The sequence below is a fragment of the Crocodylus porosus genome, unplaced genomic scaffold (assembly GCF_001723895.1).
Source record: "Crocodylus porosus isolate Cpor-Errol unplaced genomic scaffold, CroPor_comp1, whole genome shotgun sequence".
Taxonomy (NCBI): domain Eukaryota; kingdom Metazoa; phylum Chordata; order Crocodylia; family Crocodylidae; genus Crocodylus; species Crocodylus porosus.
Genome location: NW_017728947.1, coordinates 69,159,924 through 69,180,469, shown reverse-complemented (window position 1 = coordinate 69,180,469; position 20,546 = coordinate 69,159,924). Strand labels below are relative to the sequence as shown.

Here is a 20,546-nt window from a genome sequence, read left to right as displayed (position 1 = left end):
ATCCTTAGCCTTCACTACCTCTGTGAGCTGACCCAAGAATTCCTGGTCAAGCTCTTCTCCCTGGTTGGGAGGTCTGTAGTAGACTCCCACCATTAAGTTTCTTTCCCTTCGACTGCCTTGTACTCTAACCCAAAGCATTTCAGAGTGTCTGTCCCCTGACTCCTTGCTAATTGACGAGGATGCATATTCCTCCTTAATATAAAATGCCACGCCCCCATGTTTCCTTCCAATCCTGTCCCTCCTGTACAGTCTATAGCCCTTGACATTCACTGCCCAATCATGCGTTGCGTCCCACCACGTTTCCGTAATCCCCACTATGTCCGGGCTGGTGTCAGCCAACAGGAGGGTGAGTTCCTCCTGCTTATTACCCATACTATGAGCATTTGTGTAGAGGCATTTGAGGCCTCCTGTGGATGTGTGTACTTGGCCAGGTGGAATCCGGTCCAAGACAAATGGCCAACAAAGGGGCCTTTGGGATGTGAGACCATGTGAGGGAAGGGTGCACCTGCCACCAAAAAAACCCATGTGCTGAAGGAAAGCACTTGGCCTGGCAGGCATCATTGTCTTGCCCCCAAATCATCTGAGCTCTTTTAGTTGAATTATTGTTGTGTTGTAATTTTCACTAGCCTACAGGGCCACAGCCAGACCTCCTGCCAGTGTCCTCGTTACCAGGCCTTAGCACCGTGGGAGGGGGCTGCATCATATCAGAATATCATCAACACTGATCCATAACACCTGTGTGTAAAGGATTGGGGTGTAGGGCAGGAGGAACCCCACACAAGACATGACAGCAGAGTCAGCTGGGGTCCAAGGGAAACCACTGAGCAACACCTCCAAGGTAAAATCCCACTTTACAACAACTTGTAGTGAGTGAGAAGACCTTGACGTGACATAACCAAAAAGGTGGAGAAGACCATTGGTGATGTGGTGGTCATGAACTTGGAACAATGCTACTCTCAAGAATGGGGAGCAAGGAAACAGAGTGAGATGATGGGAAGAAGTTAAAGAAAGAATGTGAGACATTTTTCAGAATACATGGAAAAGCCCAGGCCAGGGCCTGGAAAAAGCCAAGGAGGTTTACAATATTGCAGTGCAGCACCTCCTATAACTGGCAGAGAAGGAATTCCCAATAGTGGAAGAAATTTGAGAGACAAAAAAACCCTATTGAAGGAGTGGCTTAGAGAGAAAGGATAGAGAAACATTTCCTTACAAAGGCCATGTGGGTGGAGGAAAGAGAAAAATGGTCCTCTTATTTTGCCTGAAGGAGATTTAAGAATATGTATTATGGCAGTGCAGAGATGAAGTGAGGATAGTGAGAGGCATCAGCTGAAGAAGATATGGACATTGGAATAACTATGGGGGGCAACCCAAACCTTCAAGACAAGAAAGGCCCAGGGAATGATGGGGTCCCAGCAGTATTTTACAAGACTTTTTAGGACATCGTAAGCCCGGAACTGTTAGCAGTGTTCCAGGAGTTTCTGGAAAATGAGCAGCTTGATGCAGGTAAGAACACAAAAATAATAACATTATTGTACAAGAAAGGAGAAAAATTTGGAGAACTGGAGGCCAATCACTTTAGTGAACTTAGATTACAAGATAATTCGTCAGTGTTAGTGAATAGATTTTAAAAAGTCATGGTAAAGGTGGTTCACGGTGACCAGGCTTCCACAGTCCCTGGTAGAGTGGTAACTATAGCTCTGTTACTAAAGAAGTGATTTGGTACTGTCAAGAATGAGGATTGAATGTGCACTCCTAAATATTTATTTAGAAAGAATGTATGACTGGGTGAACTATGAGTTCTTATTTGGTACTCTAAACAAAAAGGGAGGCCTACCAAAGTTTCTAATTTGGAACAAGATTTTATACAAAGGAGCACAGCGTAGGGTAGAAGTGAATGGCTATCTAATGAAGGAAGCCAAGATCAGATCAGGCATGAAAAAGGGGTGCCCCCTGTCTCCACTCCAATACATATGTGTCATCAAGCTGTTGGCACAGAGGATCAGGACAGATCATGTGTTGGAGGGCATGCCAATCCCTGGGGGAAAGGACATGCAAGCAAAATGTATGTTGTATACGGATGATGTTAATATCCATACACAACATGGAAGAGACAGCATGTCCCTAGAATGGGCAATAAGATATACAAATGAATATGGAAAGGCATTGGGGCAAAACTAAACATACAAATAAGGAAGTGCCTAGTGGTGGGAAGATGGAAGGAACAGGAAAACTGGGGTTACAGGTCACAATGGACCAAATCAAGGTATTGTGAGTGGAGGTGGACACTTGACTGACAGACAAAGCATCCTGGGAGAAGGTGAAAGGGAAGGTGAAATAAAAACTGGGGAGCTGGTATGACTACAGACTGTCAGTGGCAGGGTGGGTAAATGTAATTAAGGTGGTGGTACTCCCAATCATATGTAGGCATGATGTTCCCTCTGTTATAGGCTACACTGTGTAGAATTCAATGGGAAGTGTTGGTGCTCTTTTGGAAAGCCAAAAAGAAAAGCGTAGGAGAACAATGTTATACAAGGAGAAATTGAAGGGAGGATGGGGCTTCCCATATGTATTTTTGTGTGTTTATGCAAAATATGTCAGTCTGTGCTGCACAGAAGGGATAAGAGGGTACCAATTGAGCTGTATTTGTCTGGCACTATTTAAGGACATTATTGCAATATATATACAATGCATGCAAAAGGTCATTCTGATGATCCTGGGCTTGGATAATGCTGCCCGTGTACAAAAAGATTGTAACATTTGTGAATCAGTGTGGGATGCAGACAATAGCCGCAAAGGAGTTAGTGGACCCTAAAAAAAAAACAAGACCTGGGTCAGGGAAAAGGGAACTGTGTCCCCAGTGGCAGATAATTTGGAGGGAGTTGTTTGAAAAAAGCTGACAGAAGCAGCACCAGGACTTTGGTTGGCTACTAGCATACTACTAGCACATCAGATTGTGCTGGTATGGCTCCTCCATTACAGCTAGGGATTGTGTAGAACAGCCAAACGCAGCAGAAAAATGTGTTGTGGAAAAGAAAGCATATGGCATGTGTTGTAAAAGTGTCAGTTTGTGAGAATGCTCGGGGGTAAGACAAAGAAACTCCTAAAGTGGCTGGGGGCTAAGAGCCAAATTGCTGTAGTAGCAGTTCTATGTGGAGTGTGGGCCAGGGCCAAGAGGGAGGACAGAGGAAGTATGGAAAGCCATACTGAGTCTTCACGCAGCAGTGAGGAAGAAAAGAAACTTACTAGTCTTGCAACAACTGGAATTCTAGGTACAAGATACCTTGTGTTTGGGCTTGAGCAAACTGGGGTGGTATTGCTGGCAGGACACAAGAGAACCAGGTAAGGAGCAGGTGATGGATTTATCGACAAAAAGAAGAATGGAGATCCCCAGTAGATCTAGGAGGATGAAAAGATGAGCCCTGAGAGGCGGTGGAGCTATAGCCTCAGGCCAGGGGTTGGGTAGGGAAAGGTGTGATAGGGCTAAAACAAGAAATATACATGGGACAAGGGGTGACAGGCATTAATACACAAGCTTGGAAGGTGACAGGGAATAATGCAGTAGTTAAAAAGTGTCCAGGCCCCTGGATTAAAGGGATTTTGGGGAAGGGGAGAATTGTTGGAAAGTGTATAAATATTCTGTTTTTGTTGGTCTTATTTGTTGAAGCTGATGGAAGCAATTTTTAAAGTTTTAACACCTCATTGTTTCATTTTCTTCTTAGTTGATGTAGGTTTTATATGGTAATGTAAGCTGATGGAAGCGTATTTTATTATTTTGTTGGCCTGTAATTGATGTAGTTCTTTTCGTAACACAATGTAAGCTGATAGAAGCAGTTTTTTTAGTTTTTGGTACTTTCATAATAATTTTTAAAAAAGGGTTCCCATCAGTATGTTTGCCCAATATGGGCCATGTATTTTATAGTCATGCTTAGTGTTGGCTGCATTTAATCAGCTTCGTAGTTGGTTTCCATTACTGAGCACATGCTGCTTTTGGCAGCAGTTTAATGATAGACAATGTATTTAATGAGGTTTCCTTGTGTGTGAATGTAAGATGAGGAGCTTGTTTTCCCCATACTGATCAGTGAAGAAAACCTTGTCTTATATTCAAGTAAATATGGTATGTATGTACCCTCAGTGTCATTAAGAACAAAGGGAGATACTTGCCAGCTAACTGAAGGCAGCCTGTGGTCTAAATCTTACTGAGAACAATACAAAGTGATAGCCATTCTGAAAGAGGAAGTTTCTGCACGTAATTCTATTAGTCTGTAGCTACTCCTGGAGAAAAAAAAATCTTTCAGTTATCAACATGATTGCAAAAAGGTACCATTCATATTTAGAAATACTTCAGTTTTGCCCTATACCCTGTTTTCAGTATGCTACCAGACACAGAACAGCCTGCAGCCTAAAGACCTAATAGGAGACAAAAAGCTGCCACATAATTAGGAAGCTGAACAAAGCAAGGCAGAGCATTGCAGTAATAACAAAATGTTAAAATAAAGATTACAATATCAAAACCTGTAGGCTTCCATGAATTTAACAGCTTAATAAACATTTTTTGATTCTTTTGCAACAGTCATTCCCATTTCCTCAATTATTACTTGTTTCTTTGCTCTACCAAAAGCAACAATTTCTGCATGGGAATGAATGTGCCCACAAATGGGCTGGGTAAAGAATAGCAGCATGAATTCCTATTTGTTGGGCTGGTAAAAAAATCCATCTGGTTTCACAAGTGAGACAGTATTATCTAGAAATATCCTTTCTGTTCATGAGCTGTCTTCAGGAAGCTGGTTTTGATTCAAACTGATTTGCCTACCACCATGACTGTTCATGAAGTCTGTTTAGAAGCTGCTTTTGATCAGAGAGCCAATGGGCAGAAATCAGCATAACTGAAACAGAAGAGTTATGAAAGGTAAAGTAAATCAGAATCCAGTTTTCAAAAGATTCTTTCTTGGTGGCATCTTTCCACGTGCTCAGTATTTTCATTTCTCTTCAAACTTTTATAATACGAGCATATTTTCTAACTCACTGACTTGATTTCTGAGGAAGTATTACCTTACTTGCATACATATGGATTTGTGTCATATATGGTATAAGTATCTAAATCTACAACTCAGAGGTCTAAAATGATGCTTTTTATTCTGGGTAGCTCCTGACCAATGATTTGGGCTGTTGGTGAAAAATAAAGTATGATCCTAAATCTGTCTGTTTCGTCCAATGCAAATGTCTTCCCATGGTTTTAGATAAAGCAGCATCTGACTTCTTGAGAAGTCACCCTCCTGCTGACAATGTTCCAAAGCTACTGGCCAAAGAAACATCTTATATGTACACAATGCCAAGCGAAGGCATTAATTCATAGGACTATATTTCCATTCCCTGTCTCAAGGGCACTGAGCTGGGCTGTGAGAGATTCTAAGAGCTAGTCCTATGCAGCTACCTCTGCCCCAGGCAGCATGTGGTGGTCTTCAGCTACAGGAGGAAGAGAGATCCGAAGCCATCAGGTAGACACTGACAGACAGGAAGGAAAAAATGAAAGTGTGCTTATAGAGGGATCAGAAAAAAATGGAGAAAAAGCAAGCAATGGACAAGACAAATGGTGGTAGTAACTATGTCAGACCAGAAGCACAATGCTGAATCATTCTCATTTTACCCACTCCAGAAGAAATTTCCCACATTTTCACATATATTTTTCTTTGCTTTGCAATTTCTATATGGATTTCTCCATTGAAGACATCTGTCATTTTTATTTTTTTCCAAAGACAGCTCAGTCTTCCTTGCATCTGAAAACTGTGTTTGGATGCTATTCTTAAAAAACAATACAATACCAATTATCTTGGGTGAGAGTTTCTTAAGCTTCTGAATACTCTCAAGAAAGAAAATGGCCTGGCTTTACAGTTGCCTTCCTTCAGAGAATTAGAGCCCTAGCATATTTCTTGCCATTATATTGTTAAGTCTACTTTTAAAGGAGTGTGCGTCAAGTTTTCCATAATGGGATTCCCTGTAACATCTCTTCCAGACAGCTAGAACTGCTAGAACCCTTCCCTCTTTTAATACAATCATAAAGTTATAGTGGTCATATCCATTACACTGAGAATTCCTGCTTCAGAATGTGTACTTACATTTTCCCTTTCCCCCGCTTCTAGCTGTATTTTCATAATTACTTTGTGTGGTTTTACCTGGGTCAAGCTAAGACTGTCTATAAATTTTAAAGTATATGAATATTAGAGGGGTGAATGTGGTTTTGTTTTCAGTTGTTGTGAGTAGTATTTTATATCTACAGACATATGGGTTACTGGACAATGTCATAAGAGTGGTTACAGAACTAATTGTCTTTACCCATCTGAATGATTAAACAAATATGGCCATGCAAGGTGCTAGGTAAGTCTAGTTTAATCAATTTACAAGACACAAAGTATAGGCAGCAGAGCTTCATGTCAAACATCCCACCCATAAGTCTCAACCTTGGCCTACAAAGACCAGCGCTTATAGTGAAAAATCTCATCCATCCTGACAGTCCTGTTCATTATAAAAAGAATTCAAGCAATTTGTGTCTACATCTTTTGATGAAGGTAACTTTTCACTAAGAACTTAATTGAGACTAGTAGTTCACATATACTGTTACCTACCTGACTTCTGTTCCCTAGTAGAGCCAGTTGAGAATTTTCTGACAAAACAAACTAATCTGTCAAACCAAAAATATTTTCCAAAAATATCTTGGTTTAATTAATTTTTCTGATCAGTTCACTTGGGAGCCTGCTGGGAAATCAGAGGTTCCATGGTAGGGGTTCCTAAGTTCACTCTGATCAGATTCACTGCTGTTATTCTGTAGTGGACACTTGGAAACCTAACAAGAATCATTTCAATACCAGTAAGCAGCTGCAGGGGATCCCAAGGAATACACTTTCTTTGAGGAACATTATGAGTAAAATGAAATATAATTATATGAAAGGAAATACCTGGGAATTAGAGAGTTCTGGAAATTTCTAGGTTTTGGCTCTTGCCCTGATTCTAAACAAAAAATAAATTCTCCCAGATTAGAAGATTGCTGTAGATGAAAGTCAGTACTCCAGTCAGTTTCATTCACTGGTATCCGAGCCATATTTAAACTACCTACCCAAAGGTAAAAAGGTTTCTCACAGGAAGGTGTGAGATACAACTTGGGATGGAAAGGAGGATTCTAACTTAATCCATTTTAGGAAAGGGAAGGCCTTAACATTTATTGTATATTAATAGTAATCTGCTCTGATCCTGAAATGAAGGTGCAGAACTTGACATGCAAGAATTTATGAGCCCTTTGGAAAACTGTACTAGTGCCATTCTTGTGAGAGCATCCAGATAGGTAGAAAGAAAGCAAATTATCTTTCCCTCATCTGTATATCCTTTTTTCTCCACTGCAGATGGTGACAGCAGGGAGTTAAGCAATGAGTGCAAAATATTCTTTTTATTGACACTTGACTTTCTATTGCAACCAGGTGTTTCAAACAGAGCAGGGTCACAGGTGGCAATGACAATTTGAGCCAGGGCTAAGGTCTTATTTTTATTAGATAAAAATGTCTATGACATGGCTACAGTACAGTTTCCACTATTGACACCACCAAAGGAACTGGACTACGGGAAATCATGGACATGAAGTTTGCTAGACTAGATGCAATCTGTGGGGAGGAAGTTTGTTTCTTTATTTGGTAGGTCAACTCAAAACTGAACCTCATACCAGAAGGCTTAAAATAACATACTGCTACAGTCTGGAAGCTCACAAAGGAGTGAACCAGAAATCAGGTAAGCACCCTCTCCTTCAAAAAAACAATTTCTAGAAGCAGAAAGCATTCAAATTTATAAAACCTGCCTTGTACAAAAAACCACACCAAAACCAAAACCAAACCAAAACAAAAAAACCCTGAGGGGGTTAAGCCCCCTCACAAAGCTAAGTGTGGCAGCTGCCTCCATTTTACAGCTACTTTTGAGTGGAAGAAAGTATTGAATAAAGTTTCCATGACAGGGAATGGTCCAATAGAGAGACAAACTAGCCTGAAGTACTCAAGCCACTTGATCCTTGTCAGAGTTCATACGTGGGAAAGACTTGGCAAAAACAGAAGAAAGGCTCACAATGCCTTTGATCAGAACTGACTTAGAATGCTAAACCAAGAGGAATTTTTAACACTGAACTTAATGTGAATTGAAGTTCATATGCTTCTGTTTAAACACAGATTAGATTTTCTGTCAGACCAATACCAGTGAAAAGCTGACACTCTAATTAATACAAGTAAATCTATCTTCCCATTACAAAAATATTCCCTATTTTAATAATTCAATATTCCACTATAGAGAAAGGGAATACCACAGCACATGTTATTTTAAATTCAAGGAGAAATGAGGCTAAAGGTTCACTGTTATTTTTTTTTTTTTTTTAAATAAAACAAACCAAAATGCAAGCAATCCAGGTTTTCAGGGTTTTTTTTTTCTTTAACAGAGCTGGACAGTAGGCCTGTGCAAAGCAGCTAGTATTCGCTTCTGATTCAGATTTGGCTGATTCAGGGGACAGTGATTCGATTTGGTGATTTGAATCACTGACCCAAATCTGATTTGGAGGTTTGGCCGCTGTGCAAATCAGCTGAATCTCCAAATCAAATAGGCCCCATCCCCTGCCCACTCTCCCAGCCCCATCAATGGCTGCCCCGCCCAGCCCCAGCATCCTGGCACTTTGAAAGAAAAAAAAAAGCCCCACACTCACTGGCTTCTGCCAGGTGGGGCAGTGATCCCTGCTGCACACCTGACTGCTCTGTGCTGCATGGGGGGGCCTCTGCCATGAGCTCCCGGGAGCCCTGACAACTGCTGGAGCAGCTGGTGAATGCAAGGCTTTTTTTCTTTTCTTTTTTTAAGTGTTGGGATGCTGGGGCCAGGTAGGGCAGCCATTGATGTGTCTGGGAGAGTGGGTGGAGTTCGTGAACTGCTTGAGGGGGTGGGGGAGCAGGCAGGGGTCCCCCCATAGTCCCCGCCCCCTTTTTCCATCCCCCCCACCTCCTACTTACTGGCATGGAGTCTGTGTCCAGTTCCTTGTGGCAGCGAGCGTGGACTGCCTGAATCTCCAAATCTCCTTCAAAGCTTTTCCAAATTGATTTGGAGGCTTCAGATTGATTCAGATCTTTTTATTGGTCTCCTGATTCTATTTGGATTTAGAGATTCAACCGCCGAACTGGGCCAAATCTCCTCCGAACTGAATTAGCAACTGAAGCTTTGCACAACCCTACTGGACAGTATTGTTGCTCTCCATGTGTTCAGAAACTGAAATACTCTAGTATTTGATGTTAACATTTTGAACCTCTCCATTCTTCAAGATAAGCATTTTTCAAGATCATGTTACATACTCTATGCATCTTGAGATAACTCCAGTTAGTAGATGCACATTTTTTCTAGTTTAAAAAAAATAAAATGATTAGTAACTGAATTGGACCTAACTCTGGTCTTCGGGAAAAATGTTGGGTGAGTGGGTTTAATTTAATCAAATACAGTTTATCTTATTTGATCTTATCTGATCTTATCAGGGCATTAGAAAATTATAGATTTCCAATGTTGTCAAAGGGGGAAACTGATTTTCACCCCCCCTCATCTCTTCTCCCCTCCTATTCTACATTACCCAAATAGACATGTAAGCACCAAAGGGTGCTTACCTAAAAAGCTCCAATAAATATTGCTCCTAGTAACCTAAGCAATAGCATTACCTGACTGCGGATACGGAAACAGTTATTGGAGTTTCCAAAAAATATTTGAAAAATTCATTTTGTAACACACACACACACACACTTCAGTATTTTAGCTATTGAGGTGTGATGGCCTTTCTAGACACTGCACTTTTCTTTAAGGAACATTTATTTTATTGTCTGCATTAGTATAGCACCAAAAATCTCAATCAAGAAGAAAATCTCATTCTCCACAGACAGGAAGAGCTCTATCCTATGCGTTTTCTAGAATTAAGGAAAAAATCTAAGTGTGGAATTTTCAGCATCTAAAAATCTCATTTAATTTGACAATATAGTTGCTTTTCATGTTTTATTACAATTCAACTATAGTAGTTTGTTTTACCTCCTTATAACCAGTATCAGCTGTTAGAAATGTTCAGTAAAACCTCATGAGGTTTATCAATCTGTAATTCTTGCCAGTAATATATTCAAAAGCTTATTCATCCAAGTGTTTTCCACTTCCACCCAATGTTTTGGTTTTTGCACAAGAACAAGGATACTGACAGTTGTATTAATTACATGATAGAAATGCACATAAGCTAAAATGATTGAAATAATCTTTTAAAATATTTTATTTAAATGAATCTGTGCCATGGTTAAAAATATGGAAGGTAGAAAAAGATTTGCTTGATAATGAGAGCTTCATTAATATTACAAGAATCCTAGCAAGAATCCTAGAATTGCTAGCAGAAACACCATTATTCTTTACCTTTCATTGTTTCCATTTTCTTTCATTTTTTGAAGATAATTTCTGAATTGCAATGCAATTCAGTTTTCTAATTTCATTTTCAAAGGGAGCTTTTGGTTCACATATGCCATAAATACAAGGAATTTTCTTTTTTACAGAGATGATAATTTTGTTGGAATCTTGACTACAACAATTTGCCATGCTATAAATATTGTATTAAAATATAGGTGCATACCAGTAATTAGAAAAAAAATAATCTACTAAAAGAAAGCATAGCAGAACACTTCAATTACTGATAGCAATCGCAATAAAATCTTGTCCTACCAAGTGTGTCTCCAGGTATAGTTTAAGGCTGTCTGTCTCTGCTTTAGGAGGAGTCCAATTCTCTGTCGTTTCCATGGCTTCATTTAACCAGTGAATGAATTCATCCAGCTTGCTTACAAACCCCTTACCAGATAAGAACAAAGAAAGAAAAAGAAAAAACATATTTGTTAGGAAAATGACAACACGGAAAATGAATATTCTATTTTTTTTAAAAACCAGGATTGCATCGCACAGTGAAATCTTGTCCTCATAACCAGGCAAAGAATGATAAAAATGGGTTGGTGTCTTTCTAAGAATTCTGGTTCAGGACTTTGCTCAGACTGTCTGGGGATAGTTGATGATGCACTCTTGAGAGAGATTGATCATGATGTTGTGGTGAGACCCTGGTTTGTTTTTTTTTATGGAACATGGTACTAGCTGTGTGTGGGGAGGAAAGATGGGCTGCAAGCTCTCTCTTCAGAAGCCAAGTATGGCAGCTGCATCCCTTTTACAGCCATTTCTGGGTAGAGGACAGTATTGAACAAAGTTGCCTTGAGATGCAATGGTTCAGTAGGGAGAAGGAATAGCTGGAAGTACTTAAGCCACTTGATTCTTGTCAGAGTACACAGGTGGGTGAGACTTGGCAAAAACAAACTAAGCAATAGGTAAGGCCAAATGTAAGCACTTAATAAGTACTGCTGGTCAACCAGTACAGATGGTTTGGCATAAGAATGGTTGAAAGTCACTATTTTTCACCCCCCTGAACATTTTTAAAATTTTTTTTCCTGGAAGATTTCACATGATTGCTCTTGTTTTTTGCACAGAACAAAAGCAAAACCAGACATAATTTTGGCATTTTTTTTCTGCATGATAGATTATCAACCATGAATTACATTAATGTTCAGACATGATAATCATTCAGGTTTGATATGTCATGATCTTCATATTTATGGACATCAGATAGTTAGTTACTAGCTCAACTTGCAGTTAAAAATAAATTTAGGTTAACAGTTTCAAAAGGTGCCCAAGTATCTGAGGAATTACAGTCCCATCCACAAATGGGGCCCAAGCACTTAGCAGACTAAATCTTATTGAAATGGGACTTAGAAGTCTAAGACACTTAAGCCCTTTTGAAGTGGGTTGTGTTTTTTTTGTTTGTTTTGTTTTGAGAGAGAATGGAAGTGGTGCTAGTGAGAATTAGGCCGTTGTTATGTCTCTAACCACAGAACCTGCAAGGGTACTGTCTTACAGCTATTCACATAACTGGTTATTTTTTGAAGAACAATAGTAATATTGTCCTTGAGAGACAAGCTGGTTTCATAAGCATAAAATAGTGAATAAACAAAGTTTTCATGTGTTTTACTAGTGTAGAACTGTTACACCTGCCTAAAGTAGTTACTATATATTTTAAGAGAATGTTGAATATTTCAGGATTTCAAAAATAGGATGCTGCTCATCTCTAGTACCAAAGGCGAATGGTGAAATATGCCTGTCCCATAAAATACCTGTATTTTTGATATTTGTTATTTCATATTTGTATTTCAAAACCCTCCACTACCAGTATTTTAGATGTTGAATATATTTTCTATTTGCTGTGAAATGTGCCACATCTAATAAGGCCTGTATTTGCCACACAAGGAGAAAGAACCCTGACCATGTATATGACCTGAAAAATCTGTGGTATGGAGTAGGAGGCTGTTGGAAGAGTGGTTTGAGGCCTGAATATTATATATAAGAGTATGCAAAGGTACCATGAGCCAGAAGCCTTTCTTAAATAAAATAAGTATTCAAACAACAGTTTTGTTACGCAAATTAAAATCCCTGCTAAAAGTAAATGTGCATACAGTGGGCGCCAAAGAGAGGCATAAGCAGAGAACAGTGAGATCTAACTCCTTGGTGGGCATCAAGGAGAGGCATGAGCAGAGAACAGTGAGCTCTAACCCTGGCTATGTCCCTGTCATGGAGAAATATTTTCTGCTAGAAAGCACAAATCACAATAATCCTACTATTTTTCAAATGAAGGCTATAAAATTTTATTGAATCCATTCAAAAGAACACATCTGTAGAAACTGAAAATAATTTAAAAAACGAAAGCCTGACACTGAAAATGACTGTCTGAGGATGGATAACGTTGTCCAGTTTCTAAATCTCAATGTCTGAGTAAACAGCACCATCTGGAGGCTTTAAAGGAGCACTGTCAGCCTTACAAAAGGTGTCTGTGTACAGATTATTTTAACATGACCTGAGCAAGGAGCCTAAGGTTGAAATGTAGGCACCTAAACTGGAATTCTAAATTTTGCATTTAAACACTCAGACAAAGAGAATAAGCTCTTATTAAAATCCTAAGAAACCCTTATCTGTAGAACTTGCTGTTCTTTTCTGAAACTTTGGCCAGTGATTCCATTTGACAAGAGTCTTTGGATTTGGCATTTGGCTTCTGATAAAATTAAAAGGGAAAACTGATTGGCTAATTAATTACAATGGAAATGAAGGTAACTTATTTGGAGCTTTAAGAGATCAGGTAGATTTCTACATTTTCATATTTTCCACATTTTTTAAATCTCAAGTTACACTCAATTTTATGGTGGGACACAATAATCATAAATTCATTTGTCACAAACTAATGACCAAAACATTTTTCCACATTTTTTCACAGTACTGCCTATGGCTTCAAGTTACTTATTTAATAGCCTGATGCTAGTAGGCAAAGGCCACCTTTATCATCACATGGCCAGTGACATGAAACATTTCTGCCTAGAAGGCAACTCTCATGGAAACTGAAACCTGTGCCAACACAGTCAACTAGATCAGGGCTGGTGCCAAAGACAAGACTTCAACCTGGTTTTGGTGCTGAACTTCCATTGTCTGCAAATCAAGATGTGGCTACAACAGGCTTTGAAACTGAAGCCAGTGCTTTTAAACAATATAGAGCTCCATCTGAAGCTAAATATCTGGTTGAAAAGCCCCATCACCGACTCTATTATCCTGGCCAGCATTAGGGTTGTAACTAGAGGGAAAATTTGCCCTTCCTTAGCTCACCTGTTCAGAGAAGAATGGGAGCAGGAAGCACTTGATAGATCAAGGCTAGGGACAGAAGTTACACACAAACTGTTTTAAATGATCAGAAACTGGTTTAAACCTGTAACAGAACCTAAGTTCAGTGGACATAAGCCAGTTTCAAAATGGCCAAAACTGGTTTAAGATAAACCTGGTTGAATGTAATATCAGACTTAACTGATTTGGGTCAAACCAATTTATGGAACTTGAGTCCCAGAACCCTTCCTGGTTAAAGTTAAATCAGAGTCTCCCAGCATGCTTTTCAACCCTGGGCTGGGCTGAGCTGAGTTGTCTGCTTCAGAGAACAGGGCTGGTCCTGCCCCTCTCCTCCCTAGCTGGAGCTTTGGCTGGCTGAGGACAAGGTGAAGGCTGCAGGCACAGCAGCGTCTGCTCACAGCCTCCCCTCTCCCAGAGCATGGACCCTAGCGCCACAGACCCCAGGCAGCATCTGGTCATGGTCACACCACCCCCATGCTAGCTAATGCTGAGAGGCATCCATCATAGGTGACACATGGGGGCAAGACACAGGGAAAGGGGCACATGCCCCCACTGAGAGTAGCTGCCACCAAAACTACCCCTGGCTTCTGCAGGCATTCACCCCTGCCCCCTTTTGCCTCAGAGTGGTAACCAGGGGCTGGGGCCTGGGGGCAGGCAACACTCCCACCCCTTGAGCAGGGGAGAAAGCCTGGCGAGGGCTGCCTCCCCCTCTCCCTCCAGGCACATCCCAGCTGGGGACTGTCAGGCCAGGGTGGTAGTTTAAACCCCTCCCTAAACATAGTGTCCTGCCGGGGCCTGGCCATGCCCTTTTTCAGCTCAGGACTGTGGAAGTGAAGGGATGGCTCACTCTAGTGCCCCCCAGCTTATAGCCTGAGCCACTGCAGGCATGTGCCTGCATTTCCTGAATTAAAAGTGAATGTCTATCCACTTACAAATTGGTTCAGTCTCTGCAGGTTAGAATGTCTGTCCCTAGCCCAAAGGTTCAGATGGTCTGCAGAGAGGTATAAATTAGGGGTCTTATTCCCTCTGATATAGATTCATAGATGCTTGGGTTAGAAGGGACCTCATCAGATAATCAAGTCTGCCCCCCTGCCCTGGGCAGGAAAGAGTGCTGGGGTCAGATGACCCCAGCCAGATGTCTATCCAGTCTTCTTTTAAAGACCCCCAAGGTAGCAGAGAGCACCACCTCCCCTGGTAGCCCATTCCAGATTCTGGCAACACTTACCATGAAGAAGTTTTTCCTGATGTCCAGCTTAAATCTGCTCTCTGTCAGTTTGTGACCATTGTTCCTTGTTACCCCAGGAGGCACCCTGGTGAACAGAGCATCTCCAGTTCCTTGCTGCCCCCGCTAAAGAATTTGTAGGTGGCCACAAGATCATCTCTCAGCCTTCTTTTTTAGAGGCTGAAGAGATCCAGGTCCCCTAGTCTGTCTTCATAGGGCTTGGCCTGCAGGCCCTTAACCATACGAGTGGCCCTTCTCTGCACCTTCTCTAGGTTATCCACTTCCTGCTTAAAGTATGGCACCCAAAACTGGATGCAGTACTCCACCTGTGGTCTGACCAATGCTGTATAGAGGGGAAGTATCCCCTCCTTGGATCTATTCATCATGCATTTGCTAATGCATGATAAAGCGCAGTTAGCTTTGCTGATGATTTCGTCACACTGACGATGCATGTTCATCTTGGAGTCCACTATGACTCAGAGATCCCTTTCCACTGATGTTCTGCCAAGAGGGTCACTTCCCAGCCAGTAAGTGTGCTGGATATTTTTACACGGTAGGTGCACCACTCTGCATTTGTCCTTGTTGAACTCCATCCTACTGTTCAGCACACTCTTTCAACCTGTCTGGGTCCACCTGCAGTCATTCCCTACCCTCTGGTGTGTTCACTTTGCCCCAAAATTTAGTATTAGCCACAAACTTGGATAAAGTACACCTCACTCCCATACCCAAATCACTGATAAAGATACTGAAGAGTATATGTCCAAGGACTGAGCCCTGCAGGACCCCACTGCTCACATCCCTCCAGGTCGATACCAACCCATCCACCACCACTCTCTGGGTATGACCCACAAGCCAATTTGCCACCCACTGGACTGTGTGAACACCTAAGTCACAGCCTCTTAATGTATTTATGAGAATGGGGTGAGATACTGTATCAAAGGCATTCCTAAAATCCAAGTGTTTGTGACCTGGTCATAAAAATAAACCAGATTAGTCAGGCATGATCTACCTGCTACAAACCCATGATAATGCCCTGCTGCATTATTTTTCCCACTGGACTCCCACAAATATAATCCTTGATAATTTTTTCAAATACAAGGATAGAGGTGAAACTAACTGGCCTTCCTTTCTTGAAAATAGGGACCACATTGGCCCCTTTCCAGTCCTCTGGAACCAGACCCAAGCACCACGAGCACTCAAACAGCTGTGCCAGTGGTTCTGCTATGACACCGGCCAATTCCTTCAGTACCCTCAGGTATGTCCTGGACAAGTGTGTAGCTCAAGGCACAATCTAGCTTTTACTGAAGAAGTCATTACCCCTTCAAGATGGGTTGAAGGGGAACAAAATTACTATTTAGATACAGGTAATACAACATATTTCGAAGATGGATAATGAGTCATATACAGGGATTTTTTCCATGTAGTTTTAAAAACAAACAAACATATATTATTAAGAAAAAATTAGACTAAATTGGAACTCAGAAGTTATAACATGGAGAAAAAAATGCCTTTTGGTGAAAAAGGAATTTTAAGCTCTCTTTCTGCTTCTAAACAATGTTGAAGGAAATAATATAGACAAAGAAAAATATTAATCATGAAGGGTTTAGGAAGAAGTATTATAAGTTGTTCTTTATTACTGTATAAAATGAAGAGACCATGGCAGAATATTCTATATTGTTTAAAGCTTGTTTTACTACTTTGATTTATTGATCAATTTAGAATTTGGATATGACTGCATACTATATTCCATTCTTTTGTATGATGTAATTAGTGCTCTTTTCCATTTCCTGATTAGGTGATATTACATATTTGAGAAAATTGTTGAGGGTACACTCCCTCAACTTTCAGATAGTTGATGCAGAAAAAACTGGCTCCCAGATCAACCCCTGGGGCATCCCACTTGATTCTGGGTGCCAACATTAAGCTATTGATTACTATCCTTTAAGCCTGATGACCAAACAAGTTTTCTATCCACCTTAGAGTGGATTCATCCAAGCCATACTTCCCTAGCTTGCTTGTGAGAATGGTATGTGAGAATATCAAAAGCCTTGATAAAGTCAAGGAATATCACATCTGCCGCTCCCTGCATCCACAGAACCAGTCATCGCATCATAAAAGGCAATCAGATTGGTCAGGCATGACTTGCCCTTGGTGAATCTATACTGACTGTTCCTAATCACCTTCTTCAAGTGCTTAGAAATGGATTCCCTGAGGACGTGCTCCATGATCTTTCCAGGGACTGAGGTGAGGCTGATTAGTCTGTAGTTCTTCCCTTTCTTGGGGTGAAATGCTATAGTTGCCCATTTCCAATTGTTCGGGACCTCTCCCAACCAGCATGAGTTTTCAAAGATAATGGTCAGCAGCTCTGCAATCACACTGGCCAACTCCCTCAGCACTCTTGGGTGCATCGCATCTGGCCCCAGGGACTTTTACAAGTGATGTTTTTCTTAATAGTCCTTAACCTGTTCTTTCACCACTGTCGGTTGCTCACCTTCTCTCAAAATTGTGCTGCGAGGTGTAGTTTGGGAGCTGACCTTGCCTGTGAGGTTAAACAAAGCCATTGAGTACTTCAGCCTTTTCTTCATTTGACACTAGGCTGGCTCCCCTATTCAGTCAGGGACCTACATTTTACTTGTTCTTCCTCCTGTTAATGACATATTTGTAGAAACCCTTTTTGCTACCCTTCACATCCCTTGCTAGCTGCAACTTCAGTTGCACTTTGACTTTCCTGATTTTTATCCCTGCATGCCTGAACAATATTCTTATATTCCTCCTGTCCAAGTTTCCATTCCTGTAAGCTTCCTTTTTGTGTTTTAGTTCACTGAACAGTTCTCTGCTAAGATTGCATCTCTCTCAGAGTCCCCACTGTCTACCAGCATTAGCTACAATTGCCTATGGCTCAAATAGCATGGCAGCTTTTAGTGACCAGAATGAGAAACAATTCAGGGGCAAATTCCATCACCTTGTGTAAGGTTAGCAAGATGACAGCCTGTCCCCAAATGGCCCCAAATTATGTGTAAGATGCGTGTTTCAAACACCATAAGAATGATCCAGTCCCATGTACTCACTAACCTATCTTACCAGGGACTGCTGATTAAATAAATCCTCTTGAGACCATAAAGTTCTGACTTAAATAGTTAAGAAACTTTTGGAGTTTTTCACATCAGGGGCAAAAGAAAACTACCCATACAGTTTTCTTTAACAGGAACAGAAAATTGTGCACATCTCTCTCAACTGAGGTTACCCTGCTTCTGGAATTTTAAATTTCCAGACTTTATTTCAACTGTGAAATTTTAATGTCATATTGCAACATTTTCTCTTTCTTGCTCAGACTGAAAAGGAAAAATAAATCTGGTGTTCAATAATTTTAGCACTTCAATGGTCTCATTTAGGCTTTGAAGTTCACCTTTCATTAAGTTAAATTGAGTTGAGAAGGGTTGTAGCTTTACCATAGCTATCATTTCACTACAGACAGCATTTTACTAGATGTTTTTCCTAACCAAAATGAGTTCAAGCTTTAACATTTCGTCTGAGAATTTGGTTTGGGGTGGTTTCTAGTAGACCACAGATCTCTAGTAACAACAGGGAAAATGATTGTTTGTTAACTGAAATGTTGCGATATATTCAACATTGCAGAATACAGCAAGGTACCTGGAGACACATTAACAAATGTTTTAATATTTTTTCCTGTCCAAGCAGCTTGCATAAGTTTTCATCCCCCCTGTACTGAAATTTAGTTGTGTAAGTGTCAAGCACAAAAGGTATGTCATAAAAAAGAGAATGCAATGCAACGTTCTCAGCACTGCTAAAGAAACATTTAGAAAATGTAAGCACTTTCTGGGCTGAATTTTATTTATAAATTAAACCACTAGGGTTGTATTGTACACATGCACCATTTTTTACTGTGTTGCTTCCTCTAAGTTTAAACTGTGAAATCCTAATACTGATACACTTTTTACTACTATTAATTTCATTTATCTGTGGATTCTTTATATAAAGATAGAAAGATAATTGAAATAATTAGAACCAAGGTATAAAAGAAATATCTCCAAACAATTGAAGGACAAGCTATCTAAATCAGTACTAAGCATGCTAAATTGAAGTAGTTGTGCACAAAATCATGAAACTGTAAAGGAACTCACTGTACCAGTTTAAACAGATCCTGACTCTTATACTACAATCTCAGTTGTAAGGCACAGGACAGCAGTTGCTAAATCAGTACACTAGATCCTTCTTTACTCCTCCACCCATTTTTTATCAGACAAAAGGATTGGGGTCTTAAAAGAACTGGTTTTGAGGCTGTGTACTAAAAAATGAATGTTCAGTTTTGTTGCAAACACAGAGAGCTGTAAGTTTGTTCCCAATTTTACAAAAAGACTGAGCTCTCAAAAAGGGCAGGTGCAGTGATGTGCTAGCTCTAAGGGTACTTCTATCACAGAATGGCATTAAGAAAACCCTTTGTCTAGCCACAAAAAGACTTGCATATTAGTCTCAGGAGGGACTCAGTCCTGCCCACTGGACTTCTTTTTCAAAGGGATAAAAGTACACTTTCTTCACAGGCAAAGGTAAGTCAAAGAAAACCAGGTACTCAGGAGGACGGGGCTGTACAAACTGCTATGGTCAGTATAACTAGACTTGAAGGCAACACTACAGCTATGCATGGTACAGATTTTAGAGCTCCCCAAGAAGCCAGAGGTCATTACAGAAAAAGTTCCTTGCCATGTGTCCCCCAGACTTCATGATGGTTCTAGGACTGACTGAACATAACAACTGGATTCTTATATCTAACGCTTCATTCAAGTTATACTACAAATCACAAAACAATTAGAAATAAAATAATTCAATGTATTTTACCAAAACAAAACAAGTGAGTGAGCTAACTGAAATATGTTTTATTTCATACTTGGCAGTCAGAACATACTGCATGCAATGCGTGGGTAACTGTTATGCTTAAAACTGTTGTATCTACAGGGTTATGTTGAGCCATTGAGAGTTTGGGTCAATGAATAACAGTTCTCATTTGGACTTTGCTTATAGGAGTCTACCTCTCCTAGTATTTCTAAGCCATTTCCACTATGGCTGCAGCAATACGAGTACTAGCACTGATAAAGGTACAGGCAACAGCTCCGATTAAAAATGCTGGCATATGGTCAACAGTGAAGCTGCCAGTAATATGGTTATGTTAATGGTGAATTGTACCTACAGGTTAAGTACTTCATAGAGTCATGGTGATGTTACTTGTTATCTTGCTAGAGAGCTTTGTTTGTAGACTTCTGTGCAAGGCCAGAACTTTGCTTTATGCTGTGCCTTTAATTTTAGCTCCTTTTCAAATTCCAGAGGCATAACAGAAAAATAACAATTGAGTTTATCTTCAATGGCTACAAATTCCACAGAGGAAAATATTTTTCAAGTGTAACATCTAATCATGCAGGCCTCTTATGGTACCTGCTACTGAAAATTTGGTCATAGTTTCATAGTAGCTAGAGTCGGAAGGGACCTAGGTAGATCATCTAGTCCGACCCCCTGCCTTGGCAGGAAAGAGCACCGGGGT

General features: G+C 40.4%; 1 protein-coding gene across 3 annotated transcripts in view; it reads right to left on the bottom strand.

The window, feature by feature from the left end:
• The window catches only part of AKAP6 (A-kinase anchoring protein 6), a 439,998-nt gene that overhangs the window by 240,255 nt on the left and 179,197 nt on the right, over nucleotides 1–20,546 (bottom strand). For all 3 annotated transcript variants that reach the window (XM_019552170.1, XM_019552169.1, XM_019552171.1), the window contains exon 5: nucleotides 10,741–10,863. In XM_019552170.1, coding sequence (XP_019407715.1) covers nucleotides 10,741–10,863 — 123 coding nt within the window. The remainder of the gene's footprint in view (nucleotides 1–10,740; nucleotides 10,864–20,546) is intronic.